Consider the following 22211-nt stretch of genomic DNA (forward strand, 5'->3'; position numbering starts at 1 on the left):
CCTGAGAAAGATGGGGAAGCAACAGGAGTGGATGCTGTCTGCACCTACCGCCCTGACCCCATGGGTCCTGAGCTGGACAGAGAGCGGCTGTACTGGGAGCTGAACCAGCTGACCTACAGTGTCTCCCGGCTGGGTCCCTACACCCTGGACCAGGACAGTCTCTATGTCAATGGTGAGCGATGACCATCAGGCTTCATACCCTCTTCCCTGCCCCTTGTTCCTTCTGCAGCTCTCAGCATCTCTCTCCCTCTTTACACACCAGACTTCAGTTACCACTCCCAGCAGTGAGTACTCAGTGTCTTCCAGAAGTCTCCTCATCCCCTAAACTAGGGACAGAAGCAACAAACCCCTATCTATATCCCTAACTGACAGGGAGAAAAGTGTTGGGGGCACAGACTGAAGTGTCACTGCAATAAGATTCTGTTGGGGGAGCTGGCAGGTGGCATGGCAGTTTAGAGCACAGGGCTCCCATACGGCCAAGCACAGTTCAAGTCCTGGACCTGGCGACCTACTTTCTCATTTTCCCTCTCTTCCTCTCTTGCCTTGTCCCTCTCTCTTCAAATTGAAATGAAGAAAGAGAGAGAGAAAGAAAGAAAGTTAAAGAAAAAGAAAGAAAAGAATTCTTAAAAAAAAGAAAAGATTCCGTTGGGAATCACTTGTGTTGTTGGCTGGGCACAAAGAAATGACCAGTAAAAGTTAGCGATAGGTAAACGGAAGAAAGTCGGTGATAAATTCAATGAAAATACATCAGAAGAGGATGTAAATTGCCTCCTTGAGAGCTGTTATTTATTGCTTCACCTGCAGGATGTGTTGGTCTCTCCTCAAAGCTGGGGATCCTCTCCGTAGGCCCCAAAGACCCTTGGTTATTTCTATGGTCTGGAAGGAGATGGTTCTTAGTATTAAGCTGAGCATCAGATCCTGCCTGGTCCTGTATTCATCCCAGGCCTGTCTATCCTCTTCTGTAGCCACAGGACCCACAGGACCACCGCGGGTGCCATTCACCCTCAACTTCACCATCACGAATCTGCGTTTCACGGAGGACATGGAGACTCCAGGCTCTTGGAAGTTCAACATCACTGAGAAGTTTCTGCAGGACTTGGTGAGAGCCCTGCCCACTTCACTCCAGCCAGCCAACTGGTGCAGGCCCCACCCTCCTAACCTCTAACCTCTACCTCATCTTCCTTTTTTTTTTATTTTATCAATTTTATTTTATTAGCTTTTTAAATTAAGTCAATCTTTAAAAATAAAAATTTATTTTAATTTCTTTTATACATTCAATCACTATATCTCACTTAGCTTATAAAATGAATTTCCCCAACATGAATACACTTTACACCAGTCCAGTTGTGGATACTATACAGATTATCATTAACAGATAATAATTCATTTCAGTGGCCCATAAATGTCTTGCCTCTCTATTTTTTCCTTAATGTCTTATCATATTCTCTCCCATCTCCCACCCTCCTCTACCTCATCTTCTGATGCAAGTCCTGCCCACTTCCCTCTGTTCCAATCATTAACGAAATCCCTGCCTACTGGTGTCACCTCCGCCCACTTCCCCTCTCAGCTCCAATCATTAATGAAATCCCTGTCCACGATGTCAGCCCTGCCCACTTCCCTATGTCAGCTCCAATCATTAATGCAAACCCCTCCCACTGGTGCCAGTCCCTCCCACTGTTGACTGCCTCACCCACCAATCACCACCTTGCCTGCCTCTCAGGGAACTCTCCTTCCTTTCTCTCCACCACAGCTCAGTCCCTTGTTCAAGAACACGAGTGTTGGTGCCCTGTTCTCTGGCTGCAGGCTGACCTTGCTCAGGTGAGACAGGAATCTCCTGGAGGACTGCCTTTAGAGCTCCCAGATTCAAGACTTCGGTCAGCTCCCTTCCCACTCCCCTGTGGGTGTCTCTGCAGAGGTGGTATTTAGGAGTGCGGCTTCAAGACTCACGTGCCTCTTAATCTAACCACCGCCCCCCCCATCTTTCCAGATGTTCCATAACCCATCAGTAGGCAAGAGCTCCTTCCCTGGTTATCTCTTCTGAATATTCCCTTTCCTCCCTCCCTCCCTCCCCACAAGAAGGGCATTTGCTTCAGGTTTTACATTGTGCCCCCAGGAATTCTTCCAAGTAATGTGCCTTCTCCACTCTCTTTATCCCAAATTCCAACTCTTCACAGTCTCAGGTATGAGGGCACTTCACTCCTTGTGAGGATGCAGGTTTTGAACTTGCAATTTAAAAGAATTCCGGTTTCTATGACACAGCTGATACTGGTTGGAAGTTGGTGCACTCAGAGAATCTGTGGCTGGCTTCTCACTTCTCTCTCGAGCATCTCATTTCCCGGGGCCCCTTCCTGTTTGGTCCCCAGGAATGTTAGGACCCCTGACCAGCCAATCCATCTAATGGCATTCCCTTATCCACACTCCCCAGGTCTGAGAAGGATGGGACAGCCACAGGAGTGGACGCTGTCTGCACCCACCGCCCTGACCCCACCGGGCATGAGCTGGACAGGGAACAGCTGTACTGGGAACTGAGCCAGCTGACCCACAGCGTCACCTGGCTGGGTCCCTACACCCTGGACCAGGACAGTCTCTATGTCAATGGTGAGCAGCCTCCCTCTGCTTTGCTGAGTTGCAGAACTTGCATCCTCCTCTTCCCTCCTTCCTTGATGCCTTCCCAACTTCCTAGCACCTCTCTCTTTCTCTCCCCGTCCCTGCAGGTTACACCCACAAGACTTCAGGAACCACCCCCAGCAGTGAGTACTCAGTGGCTCCCAGAGCCCTTTCACCCCTAAACCAGGGAAGAAGGTAACAGTTCTCTGCCCACACCCCCAGTTGTCAGAGAGGAAGGAGTCAGTGGTGCAGGCTGGGAATCCCCTGAGTGTGGGGCACTGCACACACAGCTGGGACCCTGGACAATAGCTGGGTAGATGATCAGAGCGAAGTAGCTGCACACCGCAGTGGAAATAAATCAGAATAGTAGATTGTAAACTGTCTCCTCCAACACTTGAGGTACACAAATACTTTCCCCCTTCACCTGCGACATGTACTGCTCGAATGTCCAAACTGATCTTGCCATTAGGTCCCAAGGGCCCTCAGCCATGGCGATGGTTGCTTGCTCAGGCCTATCGCCCTAGCCCCTGACTGGCCTGTATTTCTAGCAGCCCTGACTCAGTGCTGTCATTTCTGGTCCTGCAGCCACAGCATCACCCCTGGTGCCGTTCACCCTCAACTTCACCATCACCAACCTGCGCTTCAAGGAGGACATGCAGCCTCCAGGATCCTGGAAGTTCAACATCACAGAGAAGGTCCTGCAGGGCCTGGTGAGAGCCACACCCTCCACCTCACCCCTGCACAGCCCACTGCTGTAACCACCCTCCTCACTCTACTCCTGCCAGTCCCACTCCTGCTCACCCTGATGACCATTCCACCAACCAAAGATGGCCCTGCCCTCCCTCTCAGACCACCTGCTCTCCTCCCTCTCTCTCCACAGCTTGGGCCCTTGTTCAAGAACACCAGTGTCGGTCCCCTGTACTCGGGCTGCAGACTGACCGTGCTCAGGTGAGACCTTGGACTACCTGGGCAGGGGACCCCCAGGGGCTCCCAGGTCTGAGAAGTTTGACCGACTGCCTGACCTGTAAGATATCCTAGCAGAGAAGAAGTTTAGAGGACACTGTCTAAGTTTAGAGGACACTGTCTCTACATTCAAGACATCTTATCTGTCTCCCTGCACCGCCACCACCGCCATTCTCAAAGTCTTCAGGGTTCATAATAACTAGATCTCTATTCTAGGGATCCACTCTGAATTCCTTCCTTCACTTCCTCCTTGGAACAAGAAGGTCATGTCCTTCTAGGCTTTAATTCGGTCCCTGTGCTTTATCTCAAACCAAACATGCCCTTTAACTTGGCTTTCATTTTCAATTCCACCTCCTCACCTCTCTCAAATATGAGCTTTTCTGTCCCCAACCACGAGGAGGCAGGTTTTGACTTCACAACTGAGTATTTCTCTTGGCCACCAACCCTGCTGGTAGTCCTAGACCAACCAGCAGCTGGTGCACTCAGAGGCTAAGTCTGGATTCTCACCGACGTTTCAATCTTCTCATTTCTTGTGATCACTTCCTGTGCTGCCTGCAGGAATCTCAGAACCCCTCCCTAGGGAATCAAATTGCTGTCATTCCCCTCACTTTCCTTCCTCAGGCCTGAGAAGGATGGGGCAGCCACAGGAGTGAACGCTGTCTGCACCTACCGCCCTGATCCCATGGGGCGTGAGCTGGACAGGGAGTGGCTGTACTGGGAGCTGAGCCAGCTGACCCACAGCGTCTCCAGGCTGGGCCCCTACACCCTGGACCAGGACAGTCTCTATGTCAATGGTGAGCAGTGACCACCTGTGCTTTGCTCAGCTGTCAAACTGCATCATCCCTTTCCCTGCCTCCTCGATTCCTTCTCCAACTCCCAGCACCTCCTCCGTCTCTTTTCCTCCCTCCATGCAGGTTACACCCACCGGACTTCAGAAACCACCCCTAGCAGTGAGTACTCAGAGGCTCCCAAGAGCCTCCCCTGCTCACCCCAGGGAAGGAAGCAACAGGTGTCTGCCCATGGCTCCAGATGTCAGGGAAGAAAGAGGGAAATGAATTGCCTCCATGTGATCTGGGCACAGAGAAATGACCATTAAATGATAGTGGTGGATCAATGGAGGAAAACAGTTGAGTGATTCCATGGAAATAAATCAGAATGATAGACTGTAAACTGTCTTCAAAGATTTGTAACTTCCAAACAGTTCCCTGGCTCATGAGTAGATTGTGATGGTCCAACCTCAGAACTGGTGAATCTGACGTTAGTCCCCAAGGTCCCTCAGCCATTGCACTGGTCTGCAGTGCTAATCCTAGTGTAAGGTCTACTACCTGGTTCTGCTGTCCCTATCTTCTCCCAAGCCTGACTCAGTGTGTCCTCTCCTCTCCCTACCCAAATGCAGCAACGGGATCACCCCTGGTACCATTCACCCTCAACTTCACCATCACCAACCTGCACTTCACAGAAGACATGCAGCCTCTGGGCTCCTGGAAGTTCAATATCACTGAAAAATTCCTGCAGGGCCTGGTGAGAGCTCTGCCTACCTCACTCCTGCCCTGGCCACTGGTGCCAGCTCCCTTGCCTAGTGGTGAGAGCTTCACCCAATGATAAGTACATTGTTCTGCCTCTGAGACCATCTGTTCTCCCACATTTCCCTCTCTGCTAGCTTGAGCCCTTGTTCCAGAACACCAGTGTTGGCCCCCTGTACTCTGGCTGCAGATTGACCATGCTCAGGTGAGATTTCAAAATGCCCGGGCAGGGCATCCAGCCCTTAGAAGTTTGGTTTGCTTCCCTACAGTCTTCTCTCTGGATTTTTACAGCAGTTGTTGGATTCAGGAGGCACTGGATCTAGGATCACAGTGTCTCCCAATCTTAACATCCCTCTACCCACTGATCCTCAAGTTCTGCAGAGCCCAGTTCAGCACTAGGCCCCTACCCTGATCAACCCTCCTGAATTCCCTTCTTCCTTCAGTCCCTTTGAACAAGAAGGGCATTTCCTTAGTTAGTTTGTTTGTTTTTCTAATTTTTTTTTTGAGAGGTTTTTGCTATAAGGTGTGTGTGCTGGCCAGAAAGACAGAGAGAGACAGAGAGACAGAAAGCAAGGAATCACACACACCCCCATCCCCGGGGGAGATGGCCATGCCACAATCCCTTCTCCTCCATTCTCCTCTCAGGATCTTGGGCACACAAGCGCATGTGCCCGGCACAAGTTTAAGCCACCGGGTCCAGGACTCAAATCACAGTCGACTACATGGGAGTTCAGCGACATAACCATTACACCAACTGCTGGTCCCCTTAGGTTTTACATGTGCCCAGGATATCTCTTAAGACAAATGTGCCTTCTCTCCTGGAATTATCCCAATTTCTAGCTCTTCGCCTGCTTTTTCTTTAAAAGAAGTATTTAACTTTTATTTATTCATTTATTTTTAATTTGACAGAGAGAGACACACATTGGGGGGAGTGAGAAAGCAAGCCACCAGGTCGGGATTCGAACCAAGGCTAGCCATGTGGGAGTGTCCAGCCCCTTAACCACCATGCTACCAGCTGGTCCCTTCTCCTGTTTCTAATTGGAGCTCTCTTTGTGCAGAGAGGATGCAAATTTCAGCTTGCTATTTCATAACTATCTCCTACACGCCAGCTTTTCCTAAGGGGTAGACTGGCCAATTGTTGGTGCACTCAGAGAACCTAAGTCTGACTTCTCACCCCTCTGTCTAGCTGCTCATTTTCTCAGGCTCCTTCCTAACTCTGTCAGGAGCCCCAGCAATCTCAGGACCCCCCTCCTTGGTCAGTTCATCTAATGGCATTCTCATAACCACTCTCCTCAGGCCTGAGAAGGATGGGACAGCCACAGGAGTAGACGCTGTCTGCACCCACCGCCCTGATCCCATGGGTCATGAGCTGGACAGAGAGTGGCTGTACTGGGAGCTGAGCCAGCTGACCCACAGTGTCACCTGGCTGGGCCCCTACACCCTGGACCAGGACAGTCTCTATGTCAATGGTGAGCACTGGCCATCTGCGCTTTGCTGTGTGGCAGAGCTTGCATCCTCCCCTTCCCTGCTTCCTTGAATCCTCTTCCAATCCAGCACTTTCTCTCTCTCTCTTTCTGCAGGTTACACCCACCAGACTTCAGACATCATCTCCAGCAGTGAGTACTCAGTGCTCTCCTCACTGAACCCCAAAACAGGGAAGGAATCAGCCTGTCCCTGTCCACATCCCCAGCTGTCAGGGAGGAAGGAGTCAGGGGCACAGACTGAAATGTCAATAAGACTGAGCTGTCAATCACCTCTATGTTGTTGGCTGGGCACAGAGAAATGACCACTAATTGCTAGACCTAGAAGGGGTGGAGTAAAGTCATTAAACAATCTTAAGGAAGTTAATCAGAGTGGTAGACTGTAAATTGTCTCCTTCAAAGTTTTGTAGCATCCAAATACATTCCTCCTCACCTCCAAACTGGTGATCCTGGCCGTAGGGTCCAAGAACTTTCAGCCATTGCTATGGTCTTGAGGGAAACGGTGCCCCCTATGTCCACCTCAAGCCTGATTCAGCATGGTCAATCATCTCCCTACCCTGCTGCAGCCACAAGACCACCCCTGGTGCTATTCACCCTCAACTTCACCATCACCAACCTGCGCTTCACGGAGGACATGGAGTCTCCGGGCTCCGGGAAGTTCAACATCACTGAGAAGTTCTTGCAGGGCTTGGTGAGAGCCACACCCACCTCACTCCTGTCCCGCCCACTGGTGCCGGCCCCGCCCACCTAGCCTCAGCCTCTTCTGCTGGTGCCAACCCCCTCATCACTCCTACTTCACTCATTGATGCAGCCGCACTCACTGGTGCTGGCTCCGCCCACCAATGACTGCCTCACCCACCATCACCACCTTAGTCTACTTTTCAAAGAACCTACTCTTCTGCTTCTCTCCTCTCCACAGCTCAGACCTTTGTTCAAGAACAGCAGCATTGGCTCCTTGTACAATGGCTGCAGATTAACTTCACTCAGGTGAGACTTTAGAATAGCAGGCCAGGGCTGCCCTAGATTTTCCAGGAGTTTGGTTGGCCTCCTTCCTGCCCACCCTGTGAATGTCCTCAACAGAGTGGAATTTAAGACCAAGATGTCTCTTGGTCCTACTATCTCCCCATCAGCTGTCCCCAGATTCTGCAGAGTCCATCAGCAGTATTGGTTTCCAACCCTGACCATCCCTTCCAAGTTCCCTTTCTATCTTCCTTTTACCAATGAAGGCATTTCCTTTAGGTATTAAATTAAGGATACATTGTAAAGCTAAACTTTGAGTTACTGTGCAAGTTTTTATTTTATTTATTTATTTATTTATTTATTTATTTATTTATTTATTTATTGTGGTGTCATTTGTAATATGTTTTGTGAGAATCCTTGGGATTAAAGTTTTGGTTACAAAATAAAAGAAATAATTGAATCCCCAGGAGTCCGTTCAAACAGACATGCCTTTCTCCACTTGTTTCAACCCCTAATTCCAGTTGCTCACCTGTCTCAAGTGTGAGCTCCCCTATTTCCATGCCATGATGATGCAGGTTCCGTCTTGCAATTTAATAAGAAATCTCGTACCCATGGCTCTGCTCACAGTCTCATACTGGCTAGAAATTGGTGCACTTGGAGAATCTAAGTGTGGCTTCTCACCTCTCCACCAGGCTTCTCGTTTTCTCTCATCCCATCCTGTGCTGACCCCAGGAATGTCAAGACCTCTCTCTAGACAATCTATTTATTGTCATTCCTCTCACCTGTCCTCCTCAGGCCCAAGAAAAATGGGGCAGCCACAGGAGTGGATGCTGTCTGCACCCACCACCCTGACCCCACAGGCCATGAGCTGGACAGAGAATGGCTGTACTGGGAGCTGAGCCAGCTGACCCACGGCATCACCCTGCTGGGTCCCTACACACTGGATCAGGACAGTCTCTATGTGAATGGTGAGGGGCTCCTATTCTTTACCGTGGCTCAGCAAGTCCTCTATGTTCTTCTCTGTTCCCCATCCCACTCCCTCCTTAGCCTCTCTCTCTCTGCCCATGCAAGTTATACCCACCAGACCCAAGCCACCACTTCCAGCAGTGAGTATTCTGAAACTGCAGAAGTCTTTACACCCTTGTAAAGTGCCTCCATCCGAGTCTTAGCTCTGAGGAACAGAAGGGGCCATGAACCCACTGCCTCCATCCCCACTTTAAACAACCTGTCTTTGAATGCACAGAGCTTACACCCCCAAATGCCCCTTTTCTCTGACATCTCCAGGATTGTAGAGTCCCCAGCCCAAGCACTTGGGGTGCTTTCATCCAAGCTTCTTCTGTGAATGTCTATATGGATGGCAAAGCTGCTGTGTGGGTCTCCTCCTCCTCAGTGGATGGTCTCACCTAGTTCAGACTTCCACCTGGGCCTCATATCAGGATGCTTTGAGTAAAGCCTTTGCCTCTCTGGGGTTAGAGGGTGGACTTTGATTCTTGCAAGGTGTGGGTTCTGTCTTCCTCCTAATGAATGATAACTTTGATGGTCCAACTGACTACAGACCATCTCTCCAATAGCCCAAGTTATTCCTTCAATGATTTTCCCTCTTTTCTCTCTTCCTCATCATCTCTCCATGTCTTTACAGGTTACACCCATCCGGCCTCAAGTACCATCCCCAGTAGTAAGTATTACAGACCTCATTGTGTTTGTAACCATCTCCCTTCCTCTGAAAAACACAGGCTGCTCAACCAGCCAACTCTTCTTCCTGTTTCTCACCTTTTGAATGGAAGAGTCCAAAGGAGGTGCACAGAAATGTGGACTGAATTAGGGGTGGCAGGGGCACCTCTTCACTGTTCCTAAGGATGAGGCTGAATGGGGCATAGTAAGAAGCACACATTTTACAATTAGAGCCACTGCTGTTGCTGCCATTCTCTATAACACACATTGGGTTTTTAGTCTTGGTTTGGTTTCTTTTTCCTCAGAAGCTGTGACCACCACTTCCTTCACAACTTCCTCTCTTGTGCCATCACCCTCAACTAAAGTCACAGGTAGGAAGGGCCACAGGCTCTTATTGGAACCAACATGATGGCTACAAAAGCATTTGCACTCTTCTGCCCTTCCTCCCTCACCTTCCCCAAGAAACTCTACCACTTCCATAGATCCCACCTAGCTTCCCAGAGTCCAGATCCTGAGTCCAATCCTGCCCATATCACACAGCAGCTCCTGACTCTTGGCCCACTCACTGTATGGACAGCACTTAGGTCCCTTTTTCTCTGCCCATGAGATCATCACCATCCCTAATCCTATTCCTTCCCTCATTACCAAGGGTAGCGGCAGAGCAACAACCTTAACCCTTCTTCTAGTTCACCTCCCACAACCATCGATCAGCAAATGTCACCCTTTTTCCTTTGGGATACCTCTCAAGCACTTCCTTTTTCTGAATCTGCACTGTTCAACCTTTATTCGGGTCAGCAGCATCGTTTGCTAGGATGACTGCAGTAGTCTCCACTGCTCTCTTCCTACCAACCTCACAGCAACTATGGCATCTCTCCCAATGTACACACAGTGTCTATATGTCCATGCAATTCTTGTCTTGTTGGAAATCTTGGGATAATTCCATCTGATCTACAAGTCATGTCCATGTTTGGGTGCTATACAGTCTCTACCTCCCCTTTCTGGGCTCTAAGGCACCTTCCATTCTCACCTCTGCATTTCCCTCTGTCTACAGTGAAAGACCTTCAAGTTCTTTGGCTGTACCAAGCTCTGTTCTCCCACCAAGCATTTGTTGGGCTGTTCCACCTGCCTGGAGCACTCTTCCACATGCTCAGCTCTTGTTAGCCTCTTTCTCATGCTTTTGGTCATGCTTTAATTGATGCTTCTTCTAAGAAGCTTTTCTCAGTCAGGGACTGGGTGATCCTCCTGGATTTTCACATCTTCCTCTGCCCCCATACTTCCCCTGCAGTGTAATGGTCTGGTCAATTCCTTGGACACAACATTGGCAGAATATCCCCTATTCATTGTCAGTTCCACAGAGCCCACAACAAAACCTCACACTCAATAAATGCTCACTGAATGACAAACTAAGTGGTCTTGATGTCTTAGGAATTCCAGAATGTTCCCTGCTTCAATTCCAATGGTCCCATGGTTGTACTTCGTTCTTAGCTGGTGCCCCACAGTTAGGACTAGAGACAACCTTGGTCATTACCATGGCCCAACTTAGACATCTGTCGCTTTCTTCAACACTGCAGCCACTGGTCCTACCCTGGTACCCTTCACCCTCAACTTCACCATCACCAACATGCTCTACACAGAAGACATGGGGCACCCAGGTTCCTTGAAGTTCAACTCCACTGAGAGAGCCCTACAGCGCCGGGTGAGCACCAGCCCCACACTTTATACCTCTTCACAGTCCCTCAGCCCATTTAACCTTCTCACTCACTTCTCTTTTCCCACCAGCTTGGGCCCTTGCTCAATAAGACCAGCATTGGCCCCTTCTACACTGGCTGCAGACTGGCCTCACTCAGGTGAGAATCTCAGATGGAGTGATCCACTGGGTCTCATAGACCCTCATGTATCATCCACTGGAGGTGGTGGTGATAGGGCCTCAGGCATTGCTGACTTCTGGTACCACCTGATATTTTCAAGCCTTCTTTCTGCAAATACGTGAGCACTGGGAAGTTTAGAGATGAGGAACTGTGGTTAGTTTGTAGAATCCAGATGATATAGTGCTTTATTTTCACGTTATTGATTGTTTATGTATTCATTCATTCATCATCATAACAGCTTTACTGAGATAGAATTCACATACCATCACATTAACTCACTTTACTATTCAGTTTACAATTCAAAGATTTTTAGTATAATCACAGAATTGTGCAGCTAGCCCCATAAATTATTTTAGAATATTTTCATCGCCTTTCAAAGAAAAAGCCCATCCATACCCTTTCGCAGGCAACCCCCTCTCATTTTTCTCCTTTCAAATATGTACAACACAAACTAATGATAAATATGGAGATGGAGGATATGTTTATTGTCCTGATTTGATCATTATACACTGTATTACTTTGGGGATTTTTTTTTCTTTTTTAAAACTTTTAAAATTTATCTTGTATATTTAATCACTGGATGTACAACTATTACATGTACATTAGAAATTGTAATAGGAATCATTATTTTTAAATGTAAATAGGGTTAGCTTCATGGCCTAATGGTTAAGGGAGATGGGTCCCACGTGGACAACCATGGTTCAAGTCTTGGCCTTGGCAGCTTGAAAAACCACATGTGTATGTATGCCCCAAATCCCAACGGGATGAAGAAATGAAGAGACAGTGGTATGACCACACCCCATCGGAGGGTGCTTTCTCTCTTTTCCTCTGTCTGTCTGTCTCTCTCTCTCTTTCTTTCTTTCTGTGAGTGCATGTGTCCTCTGGCTATAATATGCAAGAATGTATAGGCAAAGCCACGCTGAGGTTCTATTTTACACCCATTAGGACTGCTGTAATAAAAACTTGAAATATATCCAGTGTTGGCAAAGATGTAGAGAAACTAAAACCCTCTTATATATTAGGTGGCACTGTAAAATGGTGCCATTTTGGAAAATAATCTGGAAGTTACTCAAACGATTAAACATAGAGTTATCATCTGGCTGGCAATTCCACTCCTAGTATATGCCTAAAATTGTTGTTCAAATAAAGATGCTCCTCTTAGAAGTGGGACAACTACCATCCTGTCTGCAAATTCTTTTTTTTCCCTTCTATTTACTTATTTTACATTCAATCACTGTGTATCATTACAGAATAACAAATGAATTTTCCCATCAAGAATACACTGTATATTGGTTCAATCAAAGATGTTACCATAGACACGATCATCAACAGATAATTTTCCATTTTTGTGTCCCTTGATTCCCTCCCTCACCCTCCCCCATCTCCTAGCCTCCTGTCACAAATTCTATTTAAATTATTTTCTGCAATATATCCCTAATGTCTTCACTCTACAGTAGAAACTGACAGACTGGAAGGTATAATAGCCGGGAGGGCAACGGCAGATACTAGAGACAGAATGGGAGGGTAATAGAGGGTGGGAAGTAGGGGGTAAGAGGAAGTGAATCTGATAAAGACAAACAATGCATGTAATGCCACAAAAATGAAAAGTTGCCTACTCATGATCATGTGTAGGGTAATGTCTTTGTCTTGACTAATATGCACTGAATTCATGACGAGAAAAGCCATGTGGTACACTGTAAATTAAATGTAAATGATTAAATGTAAGTTTTTAAAAAATTGAAATAAAATAAAATGTTCTCTCCCCCTAGAATGATAGGACAGTTTCTCTAGACTTCAGTTAGCATCCTCTTGGCCTTTTCCCTTCCGCTCTCTTGCTTTCCACACCCAGAATATTCAGGACGCCTCCTCAGGAACCCATGTCCTCATGTCCTTCCTCTCCAGGCAGGAGAAGGATGGGGCAGCCACCAGAGTGGACCTCATCTGCACCATCCATCCTGACCCCACGGGCCGTGAAATGGACCGAGAGCTGCTGTACTGGGAGTTGAACCATGACACCTATGGCATTACCCGGTTGGGCCCCTTCCTTCTGGACAGAGACAGTCTCTATGTCAATGGTGAGGGACCATGTTACAATCACACTCTCATTCCCAGTCGGAGTCTTTCCATGTTTTCCAAGACTCTGAGCAAAGCTTCCATCTCTCTAGAGTGAGCTATGATTATGGCATGACCATTCCCCATGAGGGGAGGATTGCTTTCTCCTCTCCCCCTCTCTCTGTTTCTCTTTCTGGAAAGTGCATGTGCTCTCTAGCACACACACACACACACACACACACACACACACACACAAAAGGCAAGAAAAGAAAAACCATCATGGAGACAATGACTGGATACAACCACCTTCAATCTCATTACCTGGTTGCTTTCTCCCTAAAACCATCCCTCTACTGCCTCTTCCTCTCTGTTTTTTTCCTCAAAAAAAGCCCCCCCCCATCCTCCCTTTCCCTTAATCCTTTTTACTCACCCAAACTCTCACTCAACTGCACTGTACTTCTGTCCACAGGTTACACCTATGGATCTGCAGCCTCAAATGCCACCAGTGAGTATTCCCAGCACTGAATTCCTGGGTCCCATTCCCACTTTGGGGTTGCAGAGCAGCTGTGCTCCTTCACTTCTTCTCTTCTGCGAGGGAGCCATCTGGAAGGGCCCTCAAGTCATCCCTTCTCTCTTGCCTCCATCCTGGTAGAGTCCCAGCCCAGGGTGAGAAGGGCTAAGACACAGCTATGTTCTCCTACCACATTCTGACTCTCATATGGTTCTTAGTTTAATTCTCCTACATACTTGCCTTTAGTACAGTTAAACGATAAACTGAGGGGGTAAAACAAACACTCCCCTCACCCATCCACTATGTTCCTGCAGGTTCACTCACTCTCGTTCTCGCTCTCTCTGCTATAGCTGGGGATGTCAGCAAGGAGCCATTCACACTGAACTTCACCATCAACAACCTGCGCTACTCCACGGACATGGGTCACCGTGGCTCCCTCAAATTCAACATCACAGACACTGTCATGCAGCACCTGGTAAGATGTCCATGTCCCCCTCCCAACCCTTCATATCTGCCCTAGGGCTGAGGCCTGCCTCTAACCAACTGACTTCCTTCCCCCTCTGCAGCTCAGTCCTTTGTTCCAGAGGAGCAGCCTGGGTGCCCGCTATGCAGGCTGCAGGGTCACGGCACTAAGGTGAGAAACATCCCCCTACACAAACACATATCCTATCCCCTTCCCTGCCTGCCATCCACCACAGAAGGACTTGGGAGTTCTAACTGTGAGGAAGGCCACATTGGCTGGGGTGAGCTATTTTTTTTCTTCCTTTGCTTTCATTATTTTGTAACAATTTAATTTTTTTTTTAAGGTTTTTGCCATAGGGTGCATGCGTTTACCAGAGAGAGACAGAGACGGAGAGAGGGAAAATAAGAAATCACCCCCTAAGGGGAGGCCACTCTGCAATCCCTTTCCTTTCATTCTCCTTCTGAGATTTGGGCTCAAACCATGGTTGGCCACGTGGGAGTCCACTGCCTTAGCCACCACACCACCTGCTGCTGGCCCCCTCCATTCGTATTTTTATTCAACTGATGTCTACGGTGGCAGATACCACAGTAACAAGACACACCCTGTCTCTGCCCTCATCCAATGAAGAACAAATACTAAGCAGAAAAATAAATATCTAAGTGAAGGGGTTTTGAATGGAGTAAGGGGATGTGGATCATAAATAAATAGACGGTGACAGAGAGAACAGCATTATTTGGGGTGACTTTTAAGCTGTGTTTCAAATGGCAAAAAAACTGTTCCAGGAAGAGGGTCCAGACAGTGGTACAATGCTGCTGGCCCACATGGGGGCGTTCTGGGGTCACATCTAGAGACCTCCCTGGACAGGCCAGGCATACACGTGCCCGTTGTTTGGGGCTGGCTGGGCCAGGAACTGGATCATGGTACGGGAACCTTGTTGGGGGGGGGCTGTCTCCCTGTCTTTGTCTCTCTTGCTGTCTTTCTTGCTCATGGAAGAGATGGATGAATAACCCTTGTAAAGTAAAGAGGCCTGGTCAGTGGTGTGGTGGTTGAGGCAGTGGGATTCCACATGGTTGACTATGCAGTTTGAGTCTTGGACCCGGCGACTTGAAAAAACACATTGGGTGCATGTACACATGTGCCCAAAGTCCAGAGAGAATGGAGAAGGGATTGCAGTGTGGCCATCCTCCCCGGGGAGTACTTTCTCATTCTCCCATCTCATCTCTTTCTGCCAAGTGCATGTACTCTATAGCAAAACAACAGGTTGTGATAAGATACTCATAAAATTGACCATCTTAACTATTTCTATGTGTACATTCAGTAGTGTCAAGTATCTTTACATTGTCATGCAACTGTTACCATCTTCCATTAACTGTCACCATCATCCATTTCTAGACCTTCTGCATCTTCCCCAAATGAAACTGTGCCCCCATGAAACACCAACTTCTCATCCCTCTCCCAGCCTCTGGCAGCCGCCATTGTACTTTCGATCTTTACAGATTTGACTACTTTGGAAATCTCATATACGTGGAATCACAGTATTTGTCCTTTGTGACGGATTTCTTTCTTCTCCTTTTTTTTTTTTTTTTTTTTTTTGAGAATTGTTTTGCTACAGGGTGCATGCACTCACCAAAGAAACAGAAAGCAGCACAGGGACAGAGAGCAAGAAGTCACCCCCCCTACACCCCCTGGGGGAGATGGCCACACCAAAATCCCTTCTCTTCCATTCTCCTCTTGGTGTTTAGAAACACACACATGTGCCCAGTGTGTTTCATGTCACTGGGTCTGGACTCGAAATGCAGTCCATAACATGGGAGTCCAGCACCTTAACCACTACACCACCTGCTGGCCCCATGACTGTTTTTCACTGAGCGTCATGCCCTCAACATGCATCCATGTCACAGCAGGTGTCAGAATTTCCTTTCTTTTCAGAGCTGAATAATCACCTACTTGGATGTAAACACCACTATTCGCTTTTTATTCTTTAGAACCCTAGGTTTTGCATGGAGTAGGCAATGTGCTAGGTGTTGGGGCTTTGATATGACAATAGTCAATCGGTTCACAAGAAGACTGGCTCATGTTCTGCCTTAACGAAGGGGACATTCTGAAAGAAACAAGGACAAATAATTTAAGGTTACACAGAGGGTGACCAGCGATGTGGTGAGGGAAAGTTGGGGGACTGTAGATCCCAGAGGAGGACTAGTTCTAGCCCAGGAAGGTTCTTGGAGGAGGAGTCACCTAAAAGATGGCTGAGAAGTTATAGGAGAGGGGAACAGGGAATACATTTCCAGACAGATGTGCTGAGACCCTGAGGTGAGAGAGGGTGCCAGGTGAAGACTCTGAAAATGGTTCAATAAGGCAGAGCATGAGCTAAGGCGTGTGCAATGATCAAAGGTGGAGGAAGTGCCAGGTGGCCTGCATCCTCCAAAGGTCTGCCATTCTCTCCCAAGGTCAGTGAAGAATGGTGCCCAGACACGGGTGGACATCCTCTGCACCTTCCAGCAGCCCCCCCACGCCCCAGGGCTGCCTGCCAAACGGGTATTTCATGAGCTGAGCCGGCAGACCCACGGCATCACCCGACTGGGCCCCTACTCTCTGGACAAAGACAGTCTCTACCTCAACGGTGAGCTTCATCCCTCTTCCTCTCCCTTGGGTCAGCCCCTGCAGCCCGAGAGGGTCTCCTGTCACTGGTTCTCTAGAGGGAGGACTTGGAATGTGAATTCTGGCTCCACTGCTGACCATCTCCTGCCTCCTTCACCCTGCAAGTCAAGTCCTTGATTAATCCCACTTTACAGATGAAAAAACTGAGGCTCAGACAGGCTAAATAATTAGCCCAGTGGATGTAGCTTGAGAGTGATGGAGCCAAGTTCCAGTGTCAGCCATGTTCTGCTGTGTGCCTTTAAATCATATTAGATTCTTTTTTGGGGAGACTGGGCAGGGAGGAGAATATATCTGTCTTCTCTCCTTGCCTTCATCTCACCTTTGAGGAGGGCTAGACTTCTCTCCTTTTCTCCTGGGCCAGGAAGGAAGGAATGCAGTCTGAACATCTAGGGCTGTCTACACTTCAGACACTCAAGACACTAAGTTTATTCATTTATTATTTTAATTGCCAGAGGGAATGTGTGCTCACCAGAGACAAAGAAACAGACAGAGGGGAGAGGGTGAAAGCACCCCCCTATAGGGTATGCTCACAAGGCAATCCCTTTTCCATTTCTCCATCCTGTTGGGATTTTAGGGCATGCATTGCACACATGCCCAGAATGTTTTTCAAGCTGTGGGGGCCAGGATTCAAACCATAGTTGGCCATGTGAGATCTGGCTCCCTTAACCACTGGGCTATGGAGCCATAGCTGAGAGAGAGAGAGACAAACCGAAACAAAACACCCCAAACAGGGTCTTCATGCCACACTCCCATTCTTAGCCATTCCAGATCACAAGCTTCTGGGTGTGAACAGACATGCTCAGAGAGATCTTGGGATGCACATCCAGCACCTTTCTCCTTGGGTGAGTCCAGTTGAGTTATCAGTGTGCCATCATGAGGCCCAAAAAGAAGTAATGGGAATTATTTTTTTTTTGTCATCAAAACAAATTAGTACTTCAATTCTGTTTTTCTGTGAATTGTTTGATGTCCTCTCTCATATTCTTTCCCTTTGATTCATTTGAACACTTGAGTCCTCATTTCCCCAAATGCCTAAAATTCACTAATCCTACCAATAAAACTATCACATGACCCAGCAATTCCACTCCTGGGTATCTACCTAAAGGACAGGAAAACACTCAGTAGGAAAAACACTTGCATATCCATGCTTATTGCAGTGTTATTCACAATTGCTAAGACATGGAATCAACTCAAATGTCCAAGGGCAGATAAATGGGTTGAAAAAATGTGGCACATATACACTACAGAATACTACTCAGCCATAAAAACAATGAGATCCTGACATTTGATATAAAGGAAAATTCTTTTTAATGGCTGTGACATTTAAGTTAGATCTTAGAAAGTGAGTAAATACTCACTAGGTTCACAGAGTGAAAGATGTTCTGGAAGGGCCCCCACATGGACAAGGGCAAAGACTGTTTTGTTACCTCCCCTTATGTGTGACTTTTTTCTTTCTAGGTTATAATGAACGTGGCCCAGATGAACCTCCTACAAGTATGTGTCTTTGGATCTGCTACCCATTTCAGCCTCCATAGGTCCTGGGTCAAAATTTCATCTTCATTCATAAAGGGAACTTTACCCAAACTCGAACTGGTCACCTGAGTGTGGCCAGGTCTCATTGAGAAGGCTGACACTTTGGCCTCCTTTTGGACTTGCCACCATGGTATTGGCTTTCTGAATTTTCCATTCCTTTTGGTTGGAATAAGTTTGAACAATCAACCTTGACAGGGATAGGACTTGGGGTCAATGACGACCTCCTGATAACAAAATCTACAGCAGCCTCAACAGGGGCTTGTCAAGTTTCAAACTCTGTTGGCTACTCAACTGGTTTAAATTTGCCCATTCTTGGGACCAGCAGATGGCATAATGGTTATGTCACTGGACTCCCATGTAGTCGACCACAGTTCAAATCCCAGACCCAGCAGCTTAAACTCATGCCAGGTGTGTGTATGTTCCCAAAATCCTGAGAGAGAATGGAGAAGAAGGTATTATGTCATGGACATGCCCCATGGGGGAGGGGGGGTGATTCCTTGCTTTGTCTCTGTCTCTCTCTGTCTCTCCAATAAGCATATGCGCCCTAGAGCAAAAATTAAGAAAAAAAAAATTGCTCATTCTCTTATCCTGTGGTCCACTCAGCTCTCATTCCAGCTATCCATCCTTCCAGTCATTCCTCCTCTCAGACATCATTCTTCTGTTCACCCATCCTTCTGCCCATCAATCTTTCTGCCCATCTGCATGCCTGTCCTTCCTCCTGTCCTCCCTTCCATCCATACTTCTGTCTATGGTTCACTTGTGAATACATCTATCCACTCACCAATTCATCTGTCCATTCAGTCATTCAGCCATCATCCATCTGCCCACCTACTTGCCTGCTTGTTCTTCCTTCCTTCTGTCCTTTTCATGTATCCATCCATTAATCCATCCACCCATCCATCTACTTATCTCTCCACCCTTCTTGCCTATTCACCCACTTGTCCTTCCTTTCTATTCATCCTTCTTTCTATACCTCCATCTAGCTATCAGTTCATCCATCCATCCTCCCATCCATCCATCTATCCATCCTCCCATCCATCCACCTGTCCACCTACCAATCCATCCACCTGACCATTTGTTCATCCATCTATCCCTTTGCCCACCCATTCTACTGCCAATTTGTCTCCTTCCTTCCTCCACCTTCCATCTCTTTTACTTATTTTCTTAATTTTACTCTTCCTGCCTCCTCTTGGACCCTGTATTTATGAACTATTCCTTCTGCCCATCCTTTTCCTTTTCACTTTTTTGCTGGTCCATCCATCTACTCTCTCTTGTTCACCTACTCATGCTCTTGAGTTAATTCATTCACAGGCTTACTCACCCTTCCAATCACACAACCTCTCTTTTCCTCATTGTTACTATGGTTCACTTGTGAATTATTGTCCTGGCTTGGACTATCACTGGAGCCCAGAAGAACTTGGGAGCTTTGCCCACTATTTGGAGGACTCTTTCTGTCTCTGATGACAACCTTTTTCACAGCTCCTGAGCCAGCCACCACATTCCTGCCTCCTTCATCACCACCTGTGCAGCCAGAAACCACTAAAGGTATATGGGGCCCCTGCCCCATTCAAAAACATTTCCCAACCATATGCCTCCACCAGCTGGGATGGTCACACAGGAGCTGGGAAGTCAGGTGTGAAGATTCTAAACAGTATCAGAGTGATCATCCTGATCACAATGAGATTCTTGCCCTCTTGGAGCCCCCAGTCTTGTGAGATGAACAGACCATTAAGACACAATGGGGGGTGTTATTAGGAGAGGCATCTAGCACAGTCTGGAGGGAGCAAGCATTCTGGAGAGTTTCACCCAAACCAAGTCTTGAAGGATGAGTAGGAGTGATCCAGGAAAATAGGATATGAAGAATATTCCTGAAAGAGAAGGTTCCATAAGCAAAGACTCAGTGGCAGGAACAGCATAATGTCTGGGGAGGATTGAAAAGAATTTGACTTGCATGAAGCTTAACCCAGAGTCAATGAATAAATAAGGATGAAATGGCAACAGGATCTAGATTGGGAAGGGGATCAAATGCCAAATCCAGAAGCTTGACACTTAACACTTACAAGGTCTTATGGCCTTAGGAAGGCCATAAGGAATCATGGGTGGTACTAGAGCATGGGCAGTCCTACTGAGACTTTTATTTCAGAAAGATTATTTTCGTGTTCAGTGTAAAGAACTTCCCTTGGACAAAGGCATTCAGTAGGTAGCTGGAGGTTCTGGTCTGGGTGAAGAAGATAAGATCTGAGCTGGGATAGGGAAGGAGAGAGAGGGTATATATGAGAAACATCAAGTGGAATGGATGTTATTTGGAGGTGAGAAATGTGCAGATTCTGAGTTGGATGGCCAAAGTGGTAGGTAGTGGTGCCACTGGGAGAGAAGACAGATGATAATGAGTGCAGAATTCCAACCCAGTCTCAGGCCAGCTCTCAGGTGTAGTCATCTTTTTCCATCCCTTCTTGTAGCCGTGGGACACAACCTGAAGACTTTCACACTCAACTTCACCATCTCCAACCTCCAGTATTCGCCAGACATGGGCAATGACTCAGTCATGTTCAATTCCACTGAGAGAGTCCTGCAGCACCTGGTGAGACCCTGGCCCCAGCATGTTCTGATAGGATAAATCTCACCAGCTCATCCCCTAATCCCTGGCTCTTCTACCTACCCTCTTCCTCTTTTTCTCCTGCCCCAGCTTGGACCCTTGTTCCAGAAGAGCATCCTTGGCCCCTTCTACTCAGGTTGCAGGCTGACCTCCCTCAGGTGAGACCACTTCCTGACTACATGCCAGTAATGACTACCCCTTTCTGTGACCAGGCCTGTCTTGGTATGCCCACTGTCCTCCTCCTTGCTCCTCTTTCCTTCTAGTCTTATCTTGAGGTCCTTATCTCAGGTCCTCTCTAGAGTCCTCATATACCCTCTTCCCAGGCCTGAGAAAGACAGAACAGCCACAGGTGTTGATGCCATCTGCATTTACCACCCTGACCCCATGGGTTCTGGGCTGGACAGAGAGCGGCTGTACTGGGAATTGAGTCAGCTCACCCATGGTGTCACTCAGCTAGACTTCTACACCCTGGAAAGGGACAGCCTCTTCGTCGATGGTGAGTGGTAGTGATGACCATGGATTCACAGTGACCATTATTTGTTCCTGCTCTGTTTCCTTTCCGCACTAAAGAGTCAGCCCAAGGCCTGGTGGGGAGGGGGGACTATCGATCTACCATGAGAAAGGGTGGGAAACTCAGCTCAGAAGAAAAGTTCCTCATAAAATTCAAGCTTTCTCCCTCTTTGGGGGTCTTTCCATTTGGGCCCCCTGTGATATCTAGCACCTTATTATGGCTGATTCTCATAGCATGCATGGGTTCCCCTGGGCCACGTTGGCTTTGGGCAAAACTCTAGGAGTCTTTACTTGTATGTTTTTTCCCTTCGTGGCTCCAGGTTATGCACCCCGAAATTTATCAACCCAGAGTGAGTATCAGATAAATTTCCACATCATCAACTGGAACCTCAGCAGCCCAGACCCCACATCCTCAGAGTACATTGCTCTGCTGAGGGACATCCAGGACAAGGTGAGGTCTATCTCACCCCACCTATCTCTTCCTGCTCTGGGTTTCTCTCTCACTTGTCTAAAATTGACTAAACTCTTCACTTTACGTCTGTATTCTGGGTTCTCCCACTTTCCAAAGGCAGGACCCATTTTTCTCAGATGGGCCAACCAAGGCTCAGAAAATGGCATGGTGTGGGGCCAATACTGTAGCTAGAGGTTAAGGGACCTAGATCCCATATGGCCAACCACAATTCAAGTCCTAGTCCCAACAGCTTGAAAAACATGCCAGATGCATGTGCATGTGTGTGCCCAAAATCCTGATGGGAAGGATTGGAATGGAAAAAAAAAAGGATTGCAGCGTGATCATGCCCCACTGGGGATTCTTTTCC

At 47.7% G+C, this 22211-nt stretch overlaps 1 protein-coding gene across 1 annotated transcript in view; it reads left to right on the forward strand.

Annotated features, from left to right (window-relative positions):
- The window catches only part of MUC16 (mucin 16, cell surface associated), a 126597-nt gene that overhangs the window by 93172 nt on the left and 11214 nt on the right, over positions 1-22211 (forward strand). Inside the window, 30 exon segments of the mRNA XM_027774819.1 lie at positions 7-268; positions 966-1099; positions 1751-1818; positions 2426-2598; positions 2715-2750; positions 3193-3317; positions 3488-3555; positions 4192-4364; positions 4485-4524; positions 4887-5091; positions 5231-5298; positions 6390-6562; positions 7042-7265; positions 7494-7561; positions 8330-8502; positions 9174-9209; positions 9511-9576; positions 10777-10901; positions 10985-11052; positions 12976-13148; positions 13595-13630; positions 13987-14111; positions 14203-14270; positions 16547-16719; positions 18213-18248; positions 19767-19832; positions 20747-20868; positions 20974-21041; positions 21207-21379; positions 21714-21844. Coding sequence (XP_027630620.1) covers positions 7-268; positions 966-1099; positions 1751-1818; positions 2426-2598; positions 2715-2750; positions 3193-3317; positions 3488-3555; positions 4192-4364; positions 4485-4524; positions 4887-5091; positions 5231-5298; positions 6390-6562; positions 7042-7265; positions 7494-7561; positions 8330-8502; positions 9174-9209; positions 9511-9576; positions 10777-10901; positions 10985-11052; positions 12976-13148; positions 13595-13630; positions 13987-14111; positions 14203-14270; positions 16547-16719; positions 18213-18248; positions 19767-19832; positions 20747-20868; positions 20974-21041; positions 21207-21379; positions 21714-21844 — 3456 coding nt within the window.

This window comes from Tupaia chinensis, unplaced genomic scaffold (genome assembly GCF_000334495.1).
Source record: "Tupaia chinensis unplaced genomic scaffold, TupChi_1.0 Scaffold000482_1, whole genome shotgun sequence".
Lineage (NCBI taxonomy): Eukaryota > Metazoa > Chordata > Mammalia > Scandentia > Tupaiidae > Tupaia > Tupaia belangeri.